General features: G+C 43.1%; 1 protein-coding gene across 2 annotated transcripts in view; it reads left to right on the plus strand.

Annotated features, from left to right (window-relative positions):
• LOC306914585 (transmembrane protein 151A-like) overlaps window positions 1–22,728 on the plus strand; it is a 46,371-nt gene that overhangs the window by 18,461 nt on the left and 5,182 nt on the right. For both annotated transcript variants that reach the window (XR_013788707.1, XM_079491701.1), the window contains exons 2-5: window positions 7,509–7,856; window positions 9,199–9,333; window positions 17,107–17,246; window positions 19,850–19,889. Coding sequence is in view for 1 of the 2 variants with exons in the window: in XM_079491701.1 (XP_079347827.1) it covers window positions 7,509–7,856; window positions 9,199–9,333; window positions 17,107–17,246; window positions 19,850–19,889 (663 nt within the window). In the remaining variant the exon portion in view is untranslated. The remainder of the gene's footprint in view (window positions 1–7,508; window positions 7,857–9,198; window positions 9,334–17,106; window positions 17,247–19,849; window positions 19,890–22,728) is intronic.

The raw sequence follows: 22,728 nt of genomic DNA on the forward strand, positions 1-22,728 counted from the left end.
TTTAACAATAATTGGACTCACGTAAAATAATTTTACGCTCAAGAGTTAAAGATCTATAGGGGTCCATTTGGTTACCAACTCTCCATCATTTAGCTGGGGACCACCTGGAACCCTCCCCAAGGACTACTGGTGGAACCCAGACCACTGGTTGAGAACCAGTAAATGTATGGCTGTGTCAGACAGAGAGAGGCAGGCCGTGATTGAAAAGGAGAGAAGGATGGGGGCTGACGGACAGACGGACGGACGGCGAGAGGGACGGAGGGAGAAGGGTGCATGAACTTGAAAACGACGGAAAGGAGAGATAAAGGTGGATAGAGCCGAGCCTGAGCGGGTGAAAGAGAGATGTGCAGCGGGGGGCAAAATGGCCAGAATTATTGAGAGAAAGGGAGAGCGATGGAGGGAGATAGCGATGTGCTGACAGGACAGGGGGACTTGGCCGGGAGAAAGAGAGGACGTGTCCTCCGGTGTCATCCCATCTTGTCTCTCTCTCTCTCTCTCTCTCTCTCTCTCTCTCTCTCTCTCTCAGCATGCATAAACATGATCAACCTGGCCTTTCTTTTCCGTCCTGCATTACACACATTGTCATTATCAGACTATTGTGTTTCTGAGTCTCTCAACTCTTGCATGCACGCACACAGTACGTAGACACATACACCCATTAGACATACTGTACACGACACATGCATTACACGCCTGTAGCAATTGTAGGTTTTTCAGTAAACTGGATTTAGTAGGCATTCAAGGTTGTACTTTATTGTTACATCTTGTGTACAGGTACATAAGAGTAAAACTTATTTTTGTTTGGCTTCCTTACAGACAATGCAGCAGCATAATATAGATGGCATAACATTCAGCGTTTTCCTTTGCCCGGTTTCGCTCTGGTTCTTATCAGTTTGTTCATGTATCTAATTGTTCGGGGGAAGAATCTTTTTTTAAGTCTGTTTCCAGTGGCTTTGAGACTGCGAAAACGTTTTCCATGTCGCAACAGTCTGCGGTTGGGATGGCTTGGGTCTTTCATAATTCCACGAGCTTTGCTGACACAACAATCGTCATACAGGGCTACGATGGGGGGGAGATCACATCCGCTGATGCGTTCGGCTGTCCGCACAACCCTCTGCATTGCTTTGCGGTTGAGGTCGGTGCAACTGCCTTACCAGGCAGTGAAGCAGCCAGTCAGGATGCTCTGTGGTGCCTCTGTAGAAAGCTTTTAGGACTTTGGGGCCCATGCCAGCTTTCTTGAGTCTTCTCAGGAAGTAGAGGCGTTGTTGTGCTTTCTTCACCACCCGCTCCTGTACTGCCCAGGTGAGGTCTTCAGTGATGTGTACTCCCAAGAATTTGAACTCCCTGACTGTCTTTCCACTGCAGCACCGCCGATCTGGATGGGAGAGTGGTCTCTGGGAGGTCTCCTGTAGTCGAAGATCAGCACTTTTGTCTTGTCGACATTGAGAGCCAGGTTGTTCACCTGGCACCATTGTGCCAGGTTCTCCACTTCTCTCCTGTAGGCTGTTTCATCATCGTTTCTGATCAGGCCTATGACTGTGGTGTTGTCCGCGGACTTGATCACTTTGTAGGCATGTAACGATACACTCAACTCACGATACGTATCACGATATGAGGTTCACGATACGATTTTTCACGATATTTTCAACAATTATTTTCCAGACACAATTTTCCAATTATGATTTATCTCCCCCCCCAAGCTTTTTTCACATTTTTTATTTAACTACATTGCAAAAGTAGCATTACTTTTCATCTAAAATTACTTAATTTATGTGCAACAACTGTAAACAAGCTTTCTTGTTTAAACCTAGCTCGAGTTAACATGTGGCATCTTAGGATAGATGTAGACCTATTTGACAGTGCAGAAACATAATTGCCTCCCTTGATGTATTAATGAGCATCAATTAACGACCATCACCTGGGCACACATACAGCTCCTCTCTGCAGGCCTCTACTACTGAAAGTGACTCATTTGTGTGTCTCATTTCTCTCCAAAAGCATGTGAATATGATGGAATATGATTACAGCTCACATTTCATATCACAAACTAGCCCCCCCCCCTAAAAAAATCGATTTTTATTTTTAATAAATCGATACATATCATCGGGATATAATATCGATATATCGCGATTCGCGATATACGATATCGTTACATGCCTAGTGTACAGGGAGTAAAGAAGGGGGCTCAGAACACAGCCCTGGGGTCTCCTGTGCTGAGGGTCAGAGGGTCAGAAGTCGTTGTGCCCATACGCACCACCTGACGTCTGTCTGTCAGGAAGTTGAGGATCCAGCTGCAGAGGTTTGTGTTCAGACCCAGACTCTTTAGCTCGGTGTCTAGTATGGGGGGGGGGGGGGCTGTTATGTGAGAATGCTGTTCATAGACTATAGCTCAGCGTTTAATACCATAAGACTTTTCTCTTTCCAGGTGAGAGGTTTGTGTGGAGAGCTGTTGCGATCGTGTCATCCGTGGCTGTGGCTCAGGAGGTAGAGCAGGTCGTCCAATGATCCCTGGGTCGGCGGTTCGAATCCCGGCTCCTCCTCTGTCCACATGTCGAAGTGTCCTTGGGCAAGACACTGAACCCTACAGTACATTGCCTCCAATGAGTCTGTCTGTGTGAGCTCGCCACCATTGGTGTGTGAATGTGGGAAGTGAGGACGCTGGCGTCGACTGTTCGCCGCTTCACCTCCCAATGTATGAATGAATGAACCATTGTAAAGCGCTTTGAGCACTTGGAAAAGCGGTATAAAAATGCAATTTATTATTATTCATTATTATCTGTTATGGCGATACGCAAATTGTAAGGGGTCAAGTGTAGGGTTGGGATTCGTTAGGATTTTAACGGTTCCGGATCCTTCCCGGATCCCTCTTAACGGTTCCGGTTCCTAACGGTTCCCTTAACGGATCCTAATATTATTTTTTCCCCTTTTTTTCTGACATAGATTATGCTTATATTATAACTAACCTAACCAAGTACATAATAAACACACATTCATTAATTCAATTATTGAAAATACACTTTACAATTATGAGGTGGCAGTGTGGCACTATTATTTAAACTTCACCACCACCACCACCAGCTAGACACCACAACAATATCATTGTTGCAATTTGTACTGTATATTGCAATTTGTACTGTATATTAAATATAGCCTACAGTACACATTGCAATAATGATATTGTTGTGGTGACAAATGTTGTCTTTAATGTTCAGATTAATTTAATATGAAGGACCCCTTACCCTAATGGAAACAAGCCATAGTGCTTTCTTGGATTATAAAATCGTTTTAGCAGACTATTATTGTATTGAACTGTAGGCTACGTTCCTGTGCTTTTTTTCTGCAAACTGTTCATAAAGTAATCAATCTATGGAGGTATGCACCTAAACGCTGGGCTCTCAACAGCCACGCGATTAATTTAGAACCAAATCAAAAGCAGTTGAGTTGCTTATAAGTGCAGACAAATTGATTTGGCTCTATACTATAGTTAACGTGATTCATAAAATATCAGACAGAAAGACGTCGAGTCATTGGCGTTCTAAATTAACACCATTAACAACAGTTGTACAATACGCCGCGGCCTAATGAAAAGCTCTGTAGACGACAGTGGTTTTATTTTCTATTACGTTACTAGCCTGGGGAAAGTGAACGAGCCTTGCATCATCCTCGTCCCCCGCCGGCTAGCTGTGGTGGAGTTGCGGGGAGAGCGGGCACGGCTTTCCGCATGGCTCACAGACGCGATGTGCCTAGATTATTCTCGTGAGTTGTGGACTCGTGTAGGCATATTGATTTTGAGATGTTTCCTCAATGTGGACGTGGTGCAAAACTGCAACTGGTACAAGTTGCAACAACCTTTGCAGCCAGGGAACTATAGCATCGCATTTTTTGCACTTGCGTGCTCAGCCTCAGAGTAATTTCCCTCTCTGTTAACCACACTTTAGAGATCTCTTCAACATACTGTCCCAGTCGCTCCGCGGCGGTCGCTGAATGCACAGAATAGTGGGCGTATCCTCCCCGACCCCACTAACTCACTCATGTAGGTTGGGTGACGTCACCCCAGTAACTTGGCTCTGCTTGCATGCATGCACAGACACAGCGGAGCTAAATGACGACTGATGAGATCCGTTTGGGGAACCGTTAATAAAAAAACGATGGAACCGGCTCCGGATCCGCAATGTCGGAACCGGGTCTGAAATGGACCCGGTTCCGAATCCCAACCCTAGTCAAGTGTGGGTGGCAATTTGTTGTTGATTATTCCTGTGACAAGTTTCTCACTATGGGTGTAAGTGCTACAGGCCTCCAGTCGTTTAATCCTGTTACTTTTTTGAGTGGTGCAACCACTCCAAGGAACAGCAATGTCCGTCCCAACCTATGTGACTATGTTTAGAGTACCAGTAGGGGCAGAGAGAGAGAGATATAGTGTTGCACTGTTGCCTGCTAATGAGAGAGAGAGGGAGAGAGAGAGAGGGGAGTTGCACCACTCTGTTCACACGGGTGTTTTTTTTTTTCAAGATTTTTGTTTTAGATTTTTGCCTTTTATTTATAGTTACAAGTGAAGTGATAGTTACGCAGCAAAGGTTGTCATGAACAGGACTTGAACACACAACACGCTGTCAGGTCAGAGCCTATATGTGGCATGATGCGCCTGGACCACTAGGCCAGTTACTTTTTACAGACATTTTGTTGCTGTCGGGCAGAAACCTCTTATCTCCATTTTCAAACCTTTTTGAGTTTGTCGTAAATTAAGGCCCTACTTGATCCCACTACAGCGTCTCAAAAAAGTACCTTTTAGTAGCATATCTACAAGCGCGCAGCGAAGCAACGCGTTTTGAGCTTGTTGATCTGCTACTTTCGCTATGTTGGAACGAATCCTGAAAAGTTTCAGTTTTGTGACATATGAGGTTTCCACCTGACCGAGACGATTTGTGGAATCGGCCTGACAGGTCTACTCTAAATGGGTTAAACACTCTCCCTCTCACATGCACAGCCACACATGCCCGTACATACACACTGTCCGTATCGCTCTTTCATACCCTTTCCCTGACACATGCCTGCATAGACACGAAACGCACGCACACACACCCACACAGTCTCTGCAGCAGCAGTAGTGATCTTGTATGCAACTGATGGCTCTGGGTGAACGGTCTGGAAGCATCGTTCTCATCTAAATTATTCACACACAGACACTGCTTGCAAGCGTCACGACGCCGTCCAACTCTATGTATGAATGTGCGTGTGTGCATATTTGACAGACACAGTGACAAATGTGCCTAACAATACATTCTGCTCGTGCGTTTGTTCTCAAAGACTTGTGTATTGAAGAACGTCCTCATGTCATTGTCTGATGTATACTATACGCGCATGTTTGTTGTAGACAGGATTGAAGAATGTGCTTGTAGACTGTACAGGGTGTGTGTTTGTGTGTGTGTGTGTGTGTGTGTGTGCATATGATGTGTATTGTACTACTACTGTGATGTCTTCATTATGAACGCACGGCTGTCTCAAATTATGCACTTAGGGGGAGAGAGAGAGGGAGAGCTATAGGTGATGAGAGAGAGACTGTGTGTGTGTGCGCATTATGTTCTGCACTTATCCTATGATGGCGTGATGTGTGGTAGGAGGGTATGGTCAAGCCCTCTGCATACACACTTAGACAGACAGCATAGCATGGAAATACGACACCCTTTACAAAACAGGATGATGATGATGATGATAGAGAACAACAATCACCTTCACAGGGGGTCCGGGCATATGAAAGCTTTGCCTTACTTTGGCACCATCATCAACATAAAGTCACACAGCAACAATCACCCTGTCATAATGCTCAAACATCACCTTCCCACATCAACAACTAGCCAGTGCTGCATTCTCTCCTGACTCCCATCTCTGCGTCCTTCTAACCACCTACTCGCCTTTCTTCCTCTTTCCCTTTTCTTCAGTTTAATGTGGTGATGCTAGCTAGGCCGCTAACAAAAACACCATCACTCCAGGTGTTTTTTTTAGCTATAGACTTAACTGGCTCCCAGTATCCTCCAGAATGGGGTTTAAAGTACTTGTTTACAAAGCTCGGGTTAGGGCTGGCCTATATCACAGACTCCCTGTTGTTTTATGTTGCCCTTCATGAGCCATTAGATTCTCTACCACAGGCTTGCTAGATAATTATGTATCGCCCCACCCCACCCAAAAGAACATTTGAGATGAATGAAGCTTTCTTCAATTATGCTCCCAAATTATGGAACACCTTACCTAAGGAGATGAAAGCCCTGTCAGTCAGCGTTGATATCTCTCTAACACCAATTCCCACAATTTTATTTAATTGTATTTTCAATTTAACTTATTATAAGAATTGTAGGTGTTTTATTTATTTCTCTTCTTAATATACTTTGTTTTCTTTCCTCCCTCTTAATCTGTTTCCTCCTTTTTAGCCTCTCTCTCTCTCTCTCTCTCTCTCTCTCTCTCTCTCTCTCTCTCTCTCTCTCTCTCTCTCTCTCTCTCTCTCTCTCTGATTGATTGATGATTGTCATTCATTTTTAATAATAGTTTTCATTCAAGTTGACTTACTAATCTAATTTGTCTTGTCTCTTTCCTTTGATAATTTATTTCTTGTTGGAACTTAATCTTTAGGTCTAATTAAAAAGGTTTTTAAGGGCCAAAGTCTGTTTTCAATGGTCATTACCTCCTTGGTCATTTATCTTGATCTCTCTAAATCACTACTGTGTCTCTTTGCTATCGTGTCTTCTCGTTTCTCTCCGTTACAGATCACCTGTTTTCCCCTCTTTCTAAGCCGACCTCTCCTCCTCTCCGCTCTGTTCCTCATCTCTTCATCATGCTCCGTCTCCCCATCCTCTTCTGTCCAGTAGCAACATTTGGTGTTGACTTCCCTAGGGCTGTCACGATTATGCGATCATTAACGATTTAATTGTGTTTCTGTTGTTGAACATTGGAACATTTTATGAATGAAAATTACATTACCGTTTAGGCTTGGTAAACAGATGTTGCACGGGGCAGATGACACATTTACTTTATACTTACATTATAAACATTAATTCGTGGAAATGGCAGATCTACAAGATCAAAACGTGTCGCTATTTCCACTATTTTTGAATTATTTTGCAAATACATTAACATTTTTAACATCGAAACTATGACGATTATGCAAAAAATAATTGCGAATAGGTGATTATGTGAGAATTGTGACAGGCTTAGACTTCCCTAACTAATAGCAACCCAGTGTCTTAACCTATACTTTGTTCAACATGTTCCCTCTTTTCTTCTCCTTCATTCAAACCCCCTTTCACCTCTTCTGTTTCCTCCTCATCTTTCAAACTCCTTCCCTCCCTCTCCTGTCCTTTTACTCTCATCTTCTCTCCCTCTTACATCTCTCCTTCTCTTTCTCCACCTCCCTTTCCTCTTGTTATTCTCTCCTCCTCGCCTTGTCTCCCATCTTTCTCTGTCTCCTCTCCTCTCCTCTCCTCTCCTCTCCTCTCTAATACCCACCCCGCCAACAATAGCAGCGTCCGGTGCAGCAGTCCCTGGCCTCCTCTCTGTGCCGGGAGTCCCACTGGAAGTGCTTGCTGTTGACGCTGCTGATGTACGGCTGCTTCGCCACGCTGGCCTGGTGCGCGCTCTGCCGCGTGCCCGTCCTCGGCGCCGCCTCCTCCGTCGCCGTTGTCAGCGGCGGTGACGACGGCGCCACCTCGGCGGCCTTCTACCGGGACATCCTGCACTTTGAGAGCCCGTGCTCCAGCGGCTACGTCTACATCCCGCTGGCCTTCCTCGCCATGCTCTACGTCGTCTACCTGGTGGAGTGCTGGCACTGCTTCTCCAAGACCGCCACGCTGGCCAACGCCGAGTTCCAGGTGTGTGTGTGTGTGTGTGTGTGTGTGTGTCAGTGTTTTTTTTTTGGCAACAAATTTAGATTTTAGTTTTAGTCACATTTTAGTCACCTGGAATGTTTTAGTGTTAGTCTAGTTTTAGTCGACTAAATATCATAAGATTTTAGTCGACTAAATCTACAGTTGATTTTGTTTTGTTCGGCCTTGATGCCGTCGTAATGACTACAAGCCCACAACGCGTCGCAGCGTGACGCGTTGTAGATCGGCTATTTTCAGCATGCAACTAATTGTAAAATGACTTATACTGGATCTCTTGTCCACTAGTCCCTTCCTAACATTTTAGTCTAGTTTTTATTTGACGAAATTGTCAGTATATTTAGTCTTAGTTTTATTTTTATATCAAATATTTTATATAAAAATTATATTTTATTTTATACCCCGCGAGGATCCACTGTTTTTTCTTTTGGAGTCATTACTTTTGGATTACTTCGTTTCTGGGGATCCCTTTTACCTTTTGGAGAACTTCATGGAATAACTTTTTTGGATTGACATTTCAGTTTTCGTTTGTTCTGGGACACGGTTTGGAGCCGTTTGGATTTACGGAAGCGATAAGGAACAATAGGAGCGTGCGGGCGTGTGCGAGACGCAGACTTTAATTATTCATTTCTAACAGACCTATTTATGAAACAATTTAGCGGGCGTACGTGTGTGCTTGCGCGAATTGAGGACAACTTGTTTTCATTCATCTGATTTTGTGGGTGTTTATACCTGGCTGTACTTTTATTTCTCATTTGAGTAGATAAAAGCTATCATAACTTCATCACAACGTCGCTGTGTTCTTACTGAGTGTGTTTGCTGGTTGTCTAATGTCTATTAAGCTATTCCTGTCATTCAGTATAAATCAATTGTGTCGAAGGAGATCAGTCACTATCCTGTAATTAAAAAAAAGAGTAACAGTTCATTTCATTATCAAACCGTTACAACACTAGTGCCAGTATCTCACAGTATACAGTTGGGTGCCACCGATATTGTCCCTTATCATTTGACCCATTTAGGCCTGACCTCAACATTTTAAAAAATCCTTCTAAATCCTCCAGTTTTCTGAAATAAATATTTTCACGATTTTTCAATAGCTAAATTATAACATAATATGTTTAAAACACCAAAAGGGGTTCCCGCCCAAAATGGGTTAACTGTCCTTTTGCGCAGATCACGCAAACCTCAGCAAAAAGAAAAGGACAATATCGATGGCCTCCAACTGTAGCTCTCTCTCCCAATCCCCATGCATGATTGCTGAACTCATTTCTAAGTGTGCAATACGCAATACATAGTGACTGATGACTGACTGACTAAATGTTTGACACAGGAAGTGTTGGAGCGTGTGACGAGGCTCCAACAGGCTACGCCCTGTATCTGGTGGAAGGCCATAAGCTATCACTATGTGAGGAGGACGAGGCAGGTGACCAGATACCGCAATGGAGATGCATACACCACCACACAGGTAAGGAGTTATGGTAGGCTACCCATAGAGAGAGAGAGAGAGAGATATATCTCTTTATAAATAGACCGCTCATTGGCCGCTGCAGTTGTGCGGAAGGCACGCTGCGTCGCTGCCACTCAAGTGACCACTGGCCAATCACAGCGTGTCTTTTCTGTGGCTTATCAATGAAATCCAAAGGAGCTTTATTGGCATGAGAAAACGAACGCTGACGTTTACTTCCTGCCTGGCTACCTGAATGATTATGCCTACTTTTGTTGTTTTCAAAAAGTTAATGTAATGGGTATGATTTTGCTGTAAAATATATATTCCTTTTTTTTGTAATTAATTGGGTTTTTAGACTATCCCGCACACTGTCAGACACTTGCCAAAATGTTGCTCTTTATTAGGTCAACGTTTTGGTCGCTTAGACCTTCATCAGGACAGACAAAATGTTTCTGTCCTGATGATTTGTCTGTCCTGCTGAAGGTCTAAGCGACTGAGAAGTATACTGGTATTTACTTCCATGATCTTACTGGCGGTGTGCACAACAAATGTAGCGCTGATTCATCCAGTAGTCACACACACACACACACACACACACACACACACACACACACACACACACACACACACACACACAGGCCCTCTTCTAGACAATTTACAATTTAGGCATTTAGCAGACGCTCTTAATCCAGAGCGATTTACATTAGGCAAGAACAAAAGTATGGGAATACATCACATATATAAAATGCATTTATCAAGAAACATGCGTAAGCTAAGAACGTAACTAGAACATATCTATATAATGACACTATACATATTAACTATACATATATACTATACTATGCTATACATATGTACTATGATGTGCTATGACTATATGACAGCTGTGATCTAGCCATCTCGGCCCCTAGGAAGTACACCACAAAATGATTCACAGAAAATGTGAAAGGTATATGGGGATTGATTTTCTTGGCCTACTGGCAGCATGCAAAAGAAATGTGATGCTGATCATTGATTAGTCAGGGACACAGACAGGCAATATTCTGATCTGACCCCCTAGCCTGGAGGGTCGGAGGTTCTGAGCTGACCCCATAGGCTGGAGGGTCGGAGGTTGGTGTAAAGTAAATAAGTACATTTACTGAAGTACTATACTCAAGTACAATTTTGAGGTATTTGTACTTTACTAGTATTTCTAATTTCCAATACTTTTACTTCTACTCCACTACATCTCAGATCCACTACAATTATTTGAAAACTTTAGTTAATAGTTACTTTGGAGATTTTAATTTTGATTAGAAAACATACATTAAACAGCCCTATATACATTTCGGCCAGCTCTACAAGCTCACAGAGCTTGCAGAGCTTGTAGATCGGCTATTACTTTTGAACTTGTGAAATGGGACATTCTGCAATATGAGCACTCTTACTTTTAGTACTTACATTTTGATGCCGATACTTTTGTACTTTTACTTGAGTAATTATTTTAATACGGGACTTTTACTTGTATTGGAGTACATCTACATCTTAACCCAATCTGCCCCACCTGTTAAACAGAAACCCAGTGCAGTTGCCAGAGATATGGGACAATTAAAAAAAAAAATAACCGTGGGTGCATCAAATTTATTTTTTTATATAACGCAACTTTACGTCTTGGCACAGGTAGGGTATGCTGCTTAAAACGTAACCTGACGTTCCTGGCACAGATTGTGAAAAGTAAAACATTTGTGTACTTTTTTCCACTACTGACTATTATTCTAGGGCTTACATCTTTACTGCACCTTTCAACACCATCGATTGTGGCTAGAATAATGCTAGAATGCTAATAATAGAATAACCGCATCAGTCTGAAAGATGAGAGTGATGGTCTTGCACTAGCAACATTACGCCCAAGCTCCACTGCAGCCATCAGGCGTCCGTCAGCATCGTGTCATCGTCACCGCAGGGAATGATATGATATGAACTTTATTTGTATAGCGCTTTTCAAAACATAGTTCCAAAGTGCTGCACAGAGCAAGATTAAAAACAGCAAGAAACACACAAACAAAATGACAATGGCACACAAAACGATAACAAGGATGTATGTACAATTGGCTATTAACGTTTAAAAACACTCTGTATAAAGGTGGGTTTTCAGGCGTGACTTAAATAGGGGGACGGATGGTGATCTGAGGGTGCGCCCGGATTCAGGGAGGGATAGCATCTCACGGATGTAAATAGGGGCTCACCGGCAGCCAGTGCAGATCTGCTAGTATTGGTGTTATATGGTCCCGTTTCTTTGTATTTGTCAGTAGTTGAGCAGCAGAGTTTTGTATTAATTGTAAACGGGATGTAATTTTCTTCGGAAGGCCAGAGTAGATGGAATTGCAGGGAATGTTCTCTTTTTATGATGAAGGGTGCTCCACTGCCGGCGGTTGTGCTTGGGCGGCGTCTGGATGGCGTTGCCCATTTGCCCCGGTTCATGTTTTTGACGCTGTCCAAACGCAACGCACTCAGTGGAGCCCCCCGGCATTTGAATCTTGCTAGCACCTCCTGTAAGGGCACCAGTGTATCAGCGAAGACCACAAGGAGTGCAATGCATAAGGCATGGGGTTGTCGGATAGAACCACTGGTATGAAAGATATCATTTTATATATTAAAATTGGCTTAATATTAATGGGAGGGCCGGCCGGCGGACCTCTGACATCATGCTCATGTCACCATGACTCAGCCATATAACCATGTAAGCTTAAAGAGTTGCCACTGCAACTAGTCTACGCCCAAATATGGAGTGTGTTGTCTAACTTCAATGTGTTATCATGGCAGGTGCAAACAAACCAGTCGGCTCCATATATGGGCAGAAATGGGAGCATGCCCACTTCGCCCATATAGGGGCATATGCTGATGACATCAGGGATCCGCATACTGTATATGGTCATGAAGGGAACAAGGGCAGACATAGAGATCTCCCCGAAGCACTAGTACTGATACATTTGCGTATACTGATAACATTTGATTGAAAAAAAAATATTACACAATGTATCTAATTTGTTATTTTATTATTTAAAAATTATTTATACATCTCATGAACAACTGAATTTATGTGATTGGTTAGCCGATTTGCTCGTCTACATATGACGTACATTTTCCCTTCAATGTCGATGGCATTTAATGTTTGGGTTGTTGTCATATTCGGTGGACATTTGACCTAATTTCTCCTTTCATGGTCGATGGCAAATATTGAGACGTGTGGGGACAAAATGTACTTCATATTTACACATGACGTAAACTTCCCCCTTCATTAAACAAATTTACGTCATATTTGGCGGACATTTGACCTAATTTCTCCTTGCATCGTCAATGGCAAATATTGAGACGCGTGGGGGATATGGGACTTTCAACTTCCTGCGCTTGCTTCACAGGCTGCATAGCCCGTTACCACTCGACTGCTGCAAAAATAAAAATAACACATTCGCTGCTCACCAATACAAAGACAGGTTTGTGGGGTTCAAAGCCTACTTCACGTATAAAATGCACTTTTTGGCCAAAAAAGAAAAATGACACGGGAAGAAAACACATGTTTTAGTTACTCCACTGCACCCTCTACAGATCTTGTCTATAGAGCACCGAAGTCTGACGTCAATTTCAGTAGAGATCGCTAAATCCACGGGTTCATGTACTTTTTATTTTCATTGTAATCCCCATAGGGGGATTTTACATCAAGACAGTTTGTTTATTTTTGGACCACAATTCTTTATATAAGACGATTTTAAGATGACCCCATAGATGACAGACACAAAAAGTCTGAGATCCACGTCCATCATTGGACAGTGTCAATGTCTGTTATCAGACCCAGTCTTGTTGTCTCCACTGCACAGGTGATTAATGCCTATGCAGTTTTACCAGAGCCCTGTTAGTCAGCATTACTTGCTTCCACCTCTCACAACGTGGACGTAGGGATGTTTTTTTTAGAGGCACACATTCTTTTTTTTTTGGGTGGGCGCCTCGTGAGTCACAAAGAGTGCATACCAGTCTCAGGTCTTTTCTTATCCTGAAGCTGACCTCAGGTTGAATCAGACCCAAGACATGTTACCGTACAGTATGTCATCATGATGGTATGCACTCTTACTTGGTGAGCCACGGCAGCCACCGCATTTTATATTCATTTTTTAATAGATTCATTTTTTTATCTGGCCAGCTAGCCAGCTGTTATTTTATACTTTTTTTTTGCCAATGACATTTCTTTTTGTTATTGTAATTGATTCAGGTTTGTCCTGACATCCTTCCCCAGGCCCTCCTGTCATCCATCCATCTTCAACCGCTTATCCGTAGTCTGGTCGCAGGGGCAACAGCTCCACCAGAGAGCTCCAGACTGGGGGTTCCCGAGGCGTTCCACAGCCAGTGAGTCGATGTGATCCCGCCATCTGTGCTTTGGTCTCCTCCCTGCAGTGGGACGTGCCTCGAGCACCTCCCTAGGGAGGCGCTCGAGAGGCCTCCTAACCAGATGCCCGAACCACCTAAGCTGGTTCTTTCCCAGGTGAAGGAGCAGCCCTCTGCTCAAAACGCAGGGCTAGTTGGAGAATTGACAAACTTTAGAATTTACTGCCCACCCCTCAGACGCAAAACAAGATGGAGGGTGGATTCCTTCTGGATGTTGTAGTCAGAAAGGGTGCGTCCATCTTCCAGTTGCTTGCCCGCAAAGATCAGCCTCTGTTGGTCAGGGGGAATTCCTTCCTTGTCTTGGATCTTGGCTTTGACATTCTCAATGTTATCACTTGGTTCAACTTCCAAAGTTATGGTCTTACCAGTGAGTGTCTTGACAAAGATCTGCATACCTCCCCTCAGACGCAAAACAAGATGGAGGGTGGATTCCTTCTGGATGTTGTAGTCAGAAAGGGTGCGTCCATCTTCCAGTTGCTTGCCTGCAAAGATCAGCCTCTGTTGGTCAGGGGGAATTCCTTCCTTGTCTTGGATCTTGGCTTTGACATTCTCAATGTTATCACTTGGTTCAACTTCCAAAGTTATGGTCTTACCAGTGAGTGTCTTGACAAAGATCTGCATACCTCCCCTCAGACGCAAAACAAGATGGAGGGTGGATTCCTTCTGGATGTTGTAGTCAGAAAGGGTGCGTCCATCTTCCAGTTGCTTGCCTGCAAAGATCAGCCTCTGTTGGTCAGGGGGAATTCCTTCCTTGTCTTGGATCTTGGCTTTGACATTCTCAATGTTGTCACTTGGCTCAACCTCCAAAGTAATGGTCTTACCAGTGAGTGTCTTGACAAAGATCTGCATACCTCCCCTCAGACGCAGAACAAGATGGAGGGTGGATTCCTTCTGGATGTTGTAGTCAGAAAGGGTGCGTCCATCTTCCAGTTGCTTGCCCGCAAAGATCAGCCTCTGTTGGTCAGGGGGAATTCCTTCCTTGTCTTGGATCTTGGCTTTGACATTCTCAATGTTATCACTTGGTTCAACTTCCAAAGTTATGGTCTTACCAGTGAGTGTCTTCACAAAGATCTGCATACCTCCCCTCAGACGCAAAACAAGATGGAGGGTGGATTCCTTCTGGATGTTGTAGTCAGAAAGGGTGCGTCCATCTTCCAGTTGCTTGCCTGCAAAGATCAGCCTCTGTTGGTCAGGGGGAATTCCTTCCTTGTCTTGGATCTTGGCTTTGACATTCTCAATGTTGTCACTTGGTTCCACTTCTAGGGTGATGGTCTTACCAGTTAGTGTCTTGACAAAGATCTGCATACCTCCCCTCAGACGCAAAACAAGATGGAGGGTGGATTCCTTCTGGATGTTGTAGTCAGAAAGGGTGCGTCCATCTTCCAGTTGCTTGCCTGCAAAGATCAGCCTCTGTTGGTCAGGGGGAATTCCTTCTTTGTCTTGGATCTTGGCTTTGACATTCTCAATGTTATCACTTGGTTCAACTTCCAAAGTTATGGTCTTACCAGTGAGTGTCTTGACAAAGATCTGCATACCTCCCCTCAGACGCAAAACAAGATGGAGGGTGGATTCCTTCTGGATGTTGTAGTCAGAAAGGGTGCGTCCATCTTCCAGTTGCTTGCCTGCAAAGATCAGCCTCTGTTGGTCAGGGGGAATTCCTTCCTTGTCTTGGATCTTGGCTTTGACATTCTCAATGTTGTCACTTGGCTCAACTTCCAAAGTGATGGTTTTGCCAGTGAGGGTCTTCACAAAAATCTGCATGTTTGCGTATTGTTTGGTATATTCTTTTAGTGAGAAACCTTTAATGTTAACTGGAACAAACTCTGCAGACTGCATTGGTTAAACGTTTTCGCTCACTCTTATATTGGCAGTGACATCACCTCGTATTGCGATTTGCAGTGACATCACCTCGTATTGCGATTTGCAGTGACATCACCTCATATTGCAATTTGCAGTGATGTCACATCACATTGTGATTGTGTGTAATTGTCTCCAAAATTAGAAATGCATGGGCAATACCTGTTGGTCACACAAGAACCTCAGTTATGCAATACTCATTTTACCCGAGTACATATTTTCTAGAGCAGGGGCCAGGAAATTCCCACCCATTAATTTCAATGAAGTTGCTCACCTGCACTCCCGTGGGACAGGTCCTTGGTCCTTGGCACCACCTCGATTCTTCGCACGGTTTTCGAAATACGCAAAGGACGGATAAGCACACACACCGACAGATGCACGTTTTAATGTATTGTTATATAGATAAATTAGATACATTGTGTAGTGCTCATTGTCAGCACGTTTGCAGAGCAGTCAATGACTTCAGTCAGGCTGTATGACGGCAGTACCTATTGTTGGAGTACCTAGTGTTGGAGATGTCTATGACATCAATTTAACACTGTTTCTGCAGCTCATTAAAGGAGAATTCCATGCTAGAAGGCTTTCTTACCTTTATCTGTAGTTGTTACGTCCCCACCAAAGAGGTCCAGGTCGTATTTTGTGCAAAAGTGCATTATTGGCTATTTCCCCTAATATAAGCCCTCAATGGGGGTTGGGTTTTTGTGCTAATTCGCTTATTTCCATCGAAATAAGTAGTAAAGTGTGTCGCTTGGGATACTATTTACATTATGAGAGAGGATATATACAAAGAAAATGATTTTTGAGCGATGGAAATAAGCAAATTAGCACCCCAATGCCCCATTCAATTCATTGAGGGCTTATGGTAGGGGAAATAGCCAATAATGCGCTTTTGCACTACTACAAATAAAGGTAAGAAAGCCTTCTAGCATGGAACTATCCTTTAACGCTTGCCCGACTGCCTGGGGCAGGTAAATAAAAATTGGGCACGTGAAGTTTACTACTAGGTTGCCCAACCGGGCAAATTTTACGATATTTTTGGGGGACAAGTTGCCATGACCTGAGGGCAAGTACTGCCCTGTACTTGCCCGACGGGCAAGTACTGCCCTGTACTTGCCCGACGGGCAAGTGCCTGTGAGACCTTAGTGTCACCGCCTGCTGGAAGAATGGAGAAGGACTTAAATGGATGAATATGTTGATGTTGGTAGTTTATTTGGCAACTATGAACTGGGCTATGAGCTCTTTTCCACAGGACTTTTTTGTTATTCTTTTAGCTTATATTTTGTCTGACTGATTGATTGAATACTTGAGGAACAATCATTGGTTCACGCCTCTCCTTCCTACTGAAATCACTGAAGACCCATGTCCCTAAGCACAAACACTGTTACTCTGCAGTTTCTCTACTCTATGCTTTTTTTTTAATTTACGGTTGTATTATATACTGATGTCTTTCTTTAACTTTACCTCTGTGTTTCTCTACCTCTCCTTCTTTGTCTAACCCACCCCCCTATTGATCCACAGGTCTACCACGAGCGGGTCAACACCCACGCCTCCAGCTCAGAGTTCGACTATGCCCGCTACGGTGTCAAAGACGTCTCCAAGGAGCTGCTGGAGCTGCAGCGGCACCCTGCGGTCCGCCTCCGCTTCACCAAGTGTTTCAGGTTAGAGAACATGACAGAGTAGCAAGTTCAGGCAGGAATTAGGGTTGGGATCCGGACCCGGAGGAACCCAGATCCAACATTGAGGAACCGGGAATCGGTTCCATAACATTTGGAACCGTGTCCGGAGCCGGTTCATGCCACTGTCAGAGCTGGTAATGTGAACTTCACGTCATACAGGTGGTTCTCAAACTTTAGATTTTCAAGGACCATCATAACTCTTGAGTGTACAAATGGAGCCATATTGACCCGTAAGGGTCCATTTGGTTCCATTTGTGCACTGAGTTACAGACCTGTAAGGGTCCATTTGGTTCCATTTGTACACTGAGTTACAGACCTGTAAGGGTCCATTTGGTTCCATTTGTACACTGAGTTACAGACCTGTAAGGGTCCATTTGGTTCCATTTGTACACTGAGTTACAGACCTGTAAGGGTCCATTTGGTTCCATTTGTACACTGAGTTACAGACCTGTAAGGGTCCATTTGGTTCCATTTGTACACTGAGTTACAGACCTGTAAGGGTCCATTTGGTTCCATTTGTACACCGAGTTACAGACCTGTAAGGGTCCATTTGGTTCCATTTGTACACTGAGTTACAGACCTGTAAGGGTCCATTTGGTTCCATTTGTACACTGAGTTACAGACCTGTAAGGGTCCATTTGGTGTACAAATGGGCCATATTTACCTGTAAGGGTCCATTTGGTTCCATTTGTACACTCTGAGTTAGACCTGTAAGGGTCCATTTGGTTCTATGTGTACACTCTGAGTTAGACCTGTAAGGGTCCATTTGGTTCTATGTGTACACTCTCAGAGTTAGACATGTAAGGGTCCATTTGGTTCTATGTGTACACTCTCAGAGGTACATACCTGTAAGGGTCCATTTGGTTCCATTTGTACACTCTCAGAGTTACAGACCTGTAAGGGTCCATTTGGTGTACAAATGGGCCATATTGACCCGTAAGGGTCCATTTGGTTCTATGTGTACACTCTCAGAGGTACATACCTGTAAGGGTCCATTTGGTTCTATTTGTACACTCTCAGAGTTACAGACCTGTAAAGGTCCATTTGGTTCCATGTGAACACTCTCAGAGTTACAGACCTGTAAGGGTCCATTTGGTTCCATGTGTACACTCTCAGAGTTAGACCTGTAAGGGTCCATTTGGTTCCATGTGTACACTCGGGCCCCTTTTCCACCGGTTGGTTCCCAATGGGAACCGGTTCAGTTCTTTTTGGTTCTTAGTCCATGAGCCAGAGCTCCAAAATTGGAACGTTAATTATGAATTGAGTGTGCAAAACCATACCTATATTAGATTGTTATCACCATGAAACTTCCCCAGTTGAGTACTTACACGAAGACAATGATTTATTGTATTACAATCTTTTACATTTTTTAACACTTTGACGCCACACCCCGTGTTCCCCGCATTTTAATCAAATATCCAACGCTGCCGACATTGTTTTATTACCTTTGGAGCATACGCTGAAGTATTTGCAGCTTTCAACCACGAAAATCCGGTAAAAAATGGTCCGTCGTCTTGTTACGATCCGACGCACCAGCGGCCATGACAATGCGAAATGAAACCACAGTGCAGAGCAAGTTGTAGTCCAAACAAACCCCCCGTCCACTTGCATTGGGCTCAATTTCCCAGAAGCCCTAGCAGCCCAGATGATGACTTGATTTCCGGTTTCGTCATCATAACGCGACGGCCTCGTCATCAGGTCCCGGATAAATGCGCTGTTTCTTTTTAATTATTTTAAAACAGAGAATTAAACGCATTAAACAAATAGCAGGAATAGCGTATTATGCAGCGGCGGAACACTGGATCAAACAATTAGCGGCACTAGAACTGCAAATAAGGCATTATGTAGGAAAATATGCAAAATCAAAAATATGAAAAAGCTACTACTGTGGAAGGGTTATCAATGTATTAATTTACGTTGTACTTGTTTTGATCCTACAAACAATTTAATATAGGTCTAGTTTTTCCCACCAATTTTGGAGCTCTGGCTCATGGACTAAGAACCAAAAAGAACTGAACCGGTTCCCATTGGGAACCAACCGGTGGAAAGGGGGTCTCAGAGTTACAGACATGTAAGGGTCCATTTGGAACCCTAGATATTGTTAAACCCTGATGAAGGACAAGTTCAGTCAGGAAACTCATGCTCAACTCAACGCTGGCTCCATGCTTCTGTTCTCAACCAATCACATTCTTTACTAATTTAGTGCCATATTTAATACGTTTGCATTGTTCATTCCTTGCGTGCTGTTTGTGCTGGTGCCTTGTTTGCTGTGTGTGCACTGTTGCTTTGCTCTGCTGCTGCTGGTCTTTATTAGATTGCTACTCAACCCCCCCACCACTGAGTCCACACGCCTATGTGGTAGGAGAGATGTAGATGGCTCCATCAGAATACTACTAATATTCATTAGAAATATTTTAACTCAATTTATGAGTTGTCTCGACTGAAGCGGCCGTTAGTCTCACCATTATTGTGTGCGTATGTGTGTGTGCACGCAAGTGTGCATGCTTGTGTGTGTAGTGAGTGCATGGCAAGACACAGGAGTATAAAATAATCAATGATGGCCCGTAATGTTCTGTCTTCTTCAGCTTCTCCAGTGCACGTGCTGAGGCTGCATACCTCACCCAGGTAAGTCATGTCAATCAACACACAACAAGACATAATATATTGGGGATTTGTTTTTCTTTTCGGATTGGCATGAGGCATGCAGCTGAATGCTTGTTGAATTGACTATATCCAGAGGCAAAGTGGTGTGGGTTTTCACCGCCTCCAGCTCTGTAATCAACAGAAAATAGGTGGGTTGCCAATATCATCCAATTGGGAGAGAGTACCCATTTATGAGCTTCAATTTCTGAATTTCTTTTTTTTTTCAATTTACGTTTTATTGAATTTTAATCAAACATACATGACAACGAAACGACTGACAATTGACACTACATACAACCGAAAACAAAACAAGACAATATACGAACAATACACACAAGGGGAGATGTCTGCCTCTCTTCTCGATCGATGATCATTCATAATACATAAGTACCTCAAACAGGTGCATATATATACACAGGTTAAACAGGTCTAACTGAAACTATACAAAATCAGGTCTTATGGTAGAAACATGAGCAATCCATCTAAACCAGTTATCTGTGAAGACTTCAACTTGACCTCTGAAGCTGAATGTAATTCTCTCCATAATAAATATACTATAGATTAAATCAATCCATTCATTTATAGTTGGTATTACATTTGTAAGCCACTTTTTTGTTAAGGCTTTTTTGGATGCCACCAGCAATACCCTCAATAGATACTGATCCTGCTTTACAAATTGAAGTCCCTCCAGATCTGCAAGATACATGGTTTTAAAATCAAAAGGGATGTCAACCCCAAAAACTGCTTCCAGGACACTGTGGACACTTCTCCAAAATGGAACCACAGAAGGGCAACTCCAGAACACATGAAAATGATTTGCCAATGTCTCCCCACAGAGTCTCCAACAGTCCGACTGATACGTGTAATGTCTTTTCTGGGCTGGAGTGCAAAAGAAACGACTCACATTTTTCCAGCTGAATTCTCTCCATGTGGGGGAACTACTCATTTTCCACTGATGTTTACATATTCTTTCCCATTCTTCTGCTGATATAGTAAGGTTGCCCTCTGCTTCCCATCTTGCTTTAATATTCAGAGTATTATCTCCTTTCATGTTTTGAAGCACTACATATACATTTGAAACTATCTTTTGATAAGTAGAGCCTGCATACGCATTTTGGAAAATCTTAATTATCTCTACTCCTGTTGCATCTTCTCTTCTTAATAGCCTTCTATTTATAAAGTCTCTGATTTGTAGGTACCTAAAAAGGTCCTGATTCTGTAAATTAAATTTGTCTTTCAGGTCCTGGAAGCTCATCACATTACCCTGTTTTAAAAGAGTACAATATGCAGAGAGGCCATTCCCAATCCAACCTCTAAACCTCATGTCATGTGTACTAGGTCTGAAGTCTGAATCATATGCAAACCATTTGAGAATTCCAATCTTGTCCTTCAGTTTATATCTCCTAATTATTTCACACCACACCTTCAATGAACCTGTTATCATCACATTCTGAGGATCCGACAAGTGTTTGACCAAGGATGGGTCTCCCACCAACATGTTAATAGGTAGACCCCTTCCCATTGAACCCTCTATATCTTTCCATCTTGATTTGTAACTTGGCTTACACCATCCAATCAATGGTCGGATTTGAGCTGCTCTATAATAATCTCTCAAACATGGAAGGGCCAATCCCCCTCTTTCCTTTGGTAGTTGTAATGTCTTGAGCCTCACTCTAGGTTTTTTCCCTGCCCAAATAAATCTGGATATAACTTTATCCCAGTCAGAGAAGAACTGTTCTGGTTTTGAGATAGGGACTGACAAAAACAAATATAAAAGCCTTGGTAATACATTCATCTTTACAGATTCTATGCGTGAACTCAGATTTAAATATGGAATTAAATTCCATCTATCAATATCAGCCATTATACCCCTCCTGAGAGGGTCATAATTTAACTCTTCTAATTTGGATAAATCTGTCGGTAATAGAATACCTAGATATTTCACAGATTGTTTGTCCCACCGAATTTTGTACCTAGAGCGAAGACAGTGAGGGGGATTGTAATACATCAATTTCTGAATTTCAATTTCATTTTTGTCTGATCCTGTATGAGTTTCTCTCCTGACTGAATCACATTGGTGTCCCGACATGAAAATGCACTTTGTTTGCTAAAGTGGTGGAGAGACAGAGAGGCCCCTGTTATTTAACAAACACTAGCAATGATTGCCATTAGAATATAGAGGTATTTAAATTATTACTATTTCTTCTCACAAGACCTTTTGTTATTTCCTTCCAATATAATGTTTCTTCATGTGCTCTTGGCGGTCTGTTTGAGGTTCTGTAGATGTGTTGTTCGATAACTCTGCTCTTCCCGCACAAGGACATCAGTTTGCCCTTGGTCTTGGGAGAAATGAGGCCTTTCTTCCTTTTCCCTCATTACCAGTATGCCCTTGCACCAACCCAGTGTACTGCCCTTATAACGTAATAAGCCCCCGGAGCTGGATTGCCAGAATTTACGAGGGTAATAAGCAACCAGGTCTATGAAAACAAGCCCAAAAGAAGCGACTAGGCCACATGTGTACGTTTGACCTATAGTGTGTAAACTCTGCAACAAAAGTTTGGAAACTTAACTTTGGTCCATTAGTTCTCCACTTTTATAATAACAATTGGTATTGTATTTTATATAATTTTTAATCGTTCATTAGTCACCTTTACAATGAGGTATAGATTGTAAAGATCAGGCGTTCCTGGAATGAGCAACACAGCTAAACGTGTGTGGGTAGCGCCTCCAAATGAAGTGGCAAATGGTTCACCCTTGCTTTGAGTTGCTTAGTGGATTGGCTTTGTATGATTGCACGCTCCCACAGTAATAAGGAGAAACC

The sequence above is a fragment of the Electrona antarctica genome, assembly GCF_951216825.1.
Source record: "Electrona antarctica genome assembly, chromosome: 21".
NCBI lineage: Eukaryota > Metazoa > Chordata > Actinopteri > Myctophiformes > Myctophidae > Electrona > Electrona antarctica.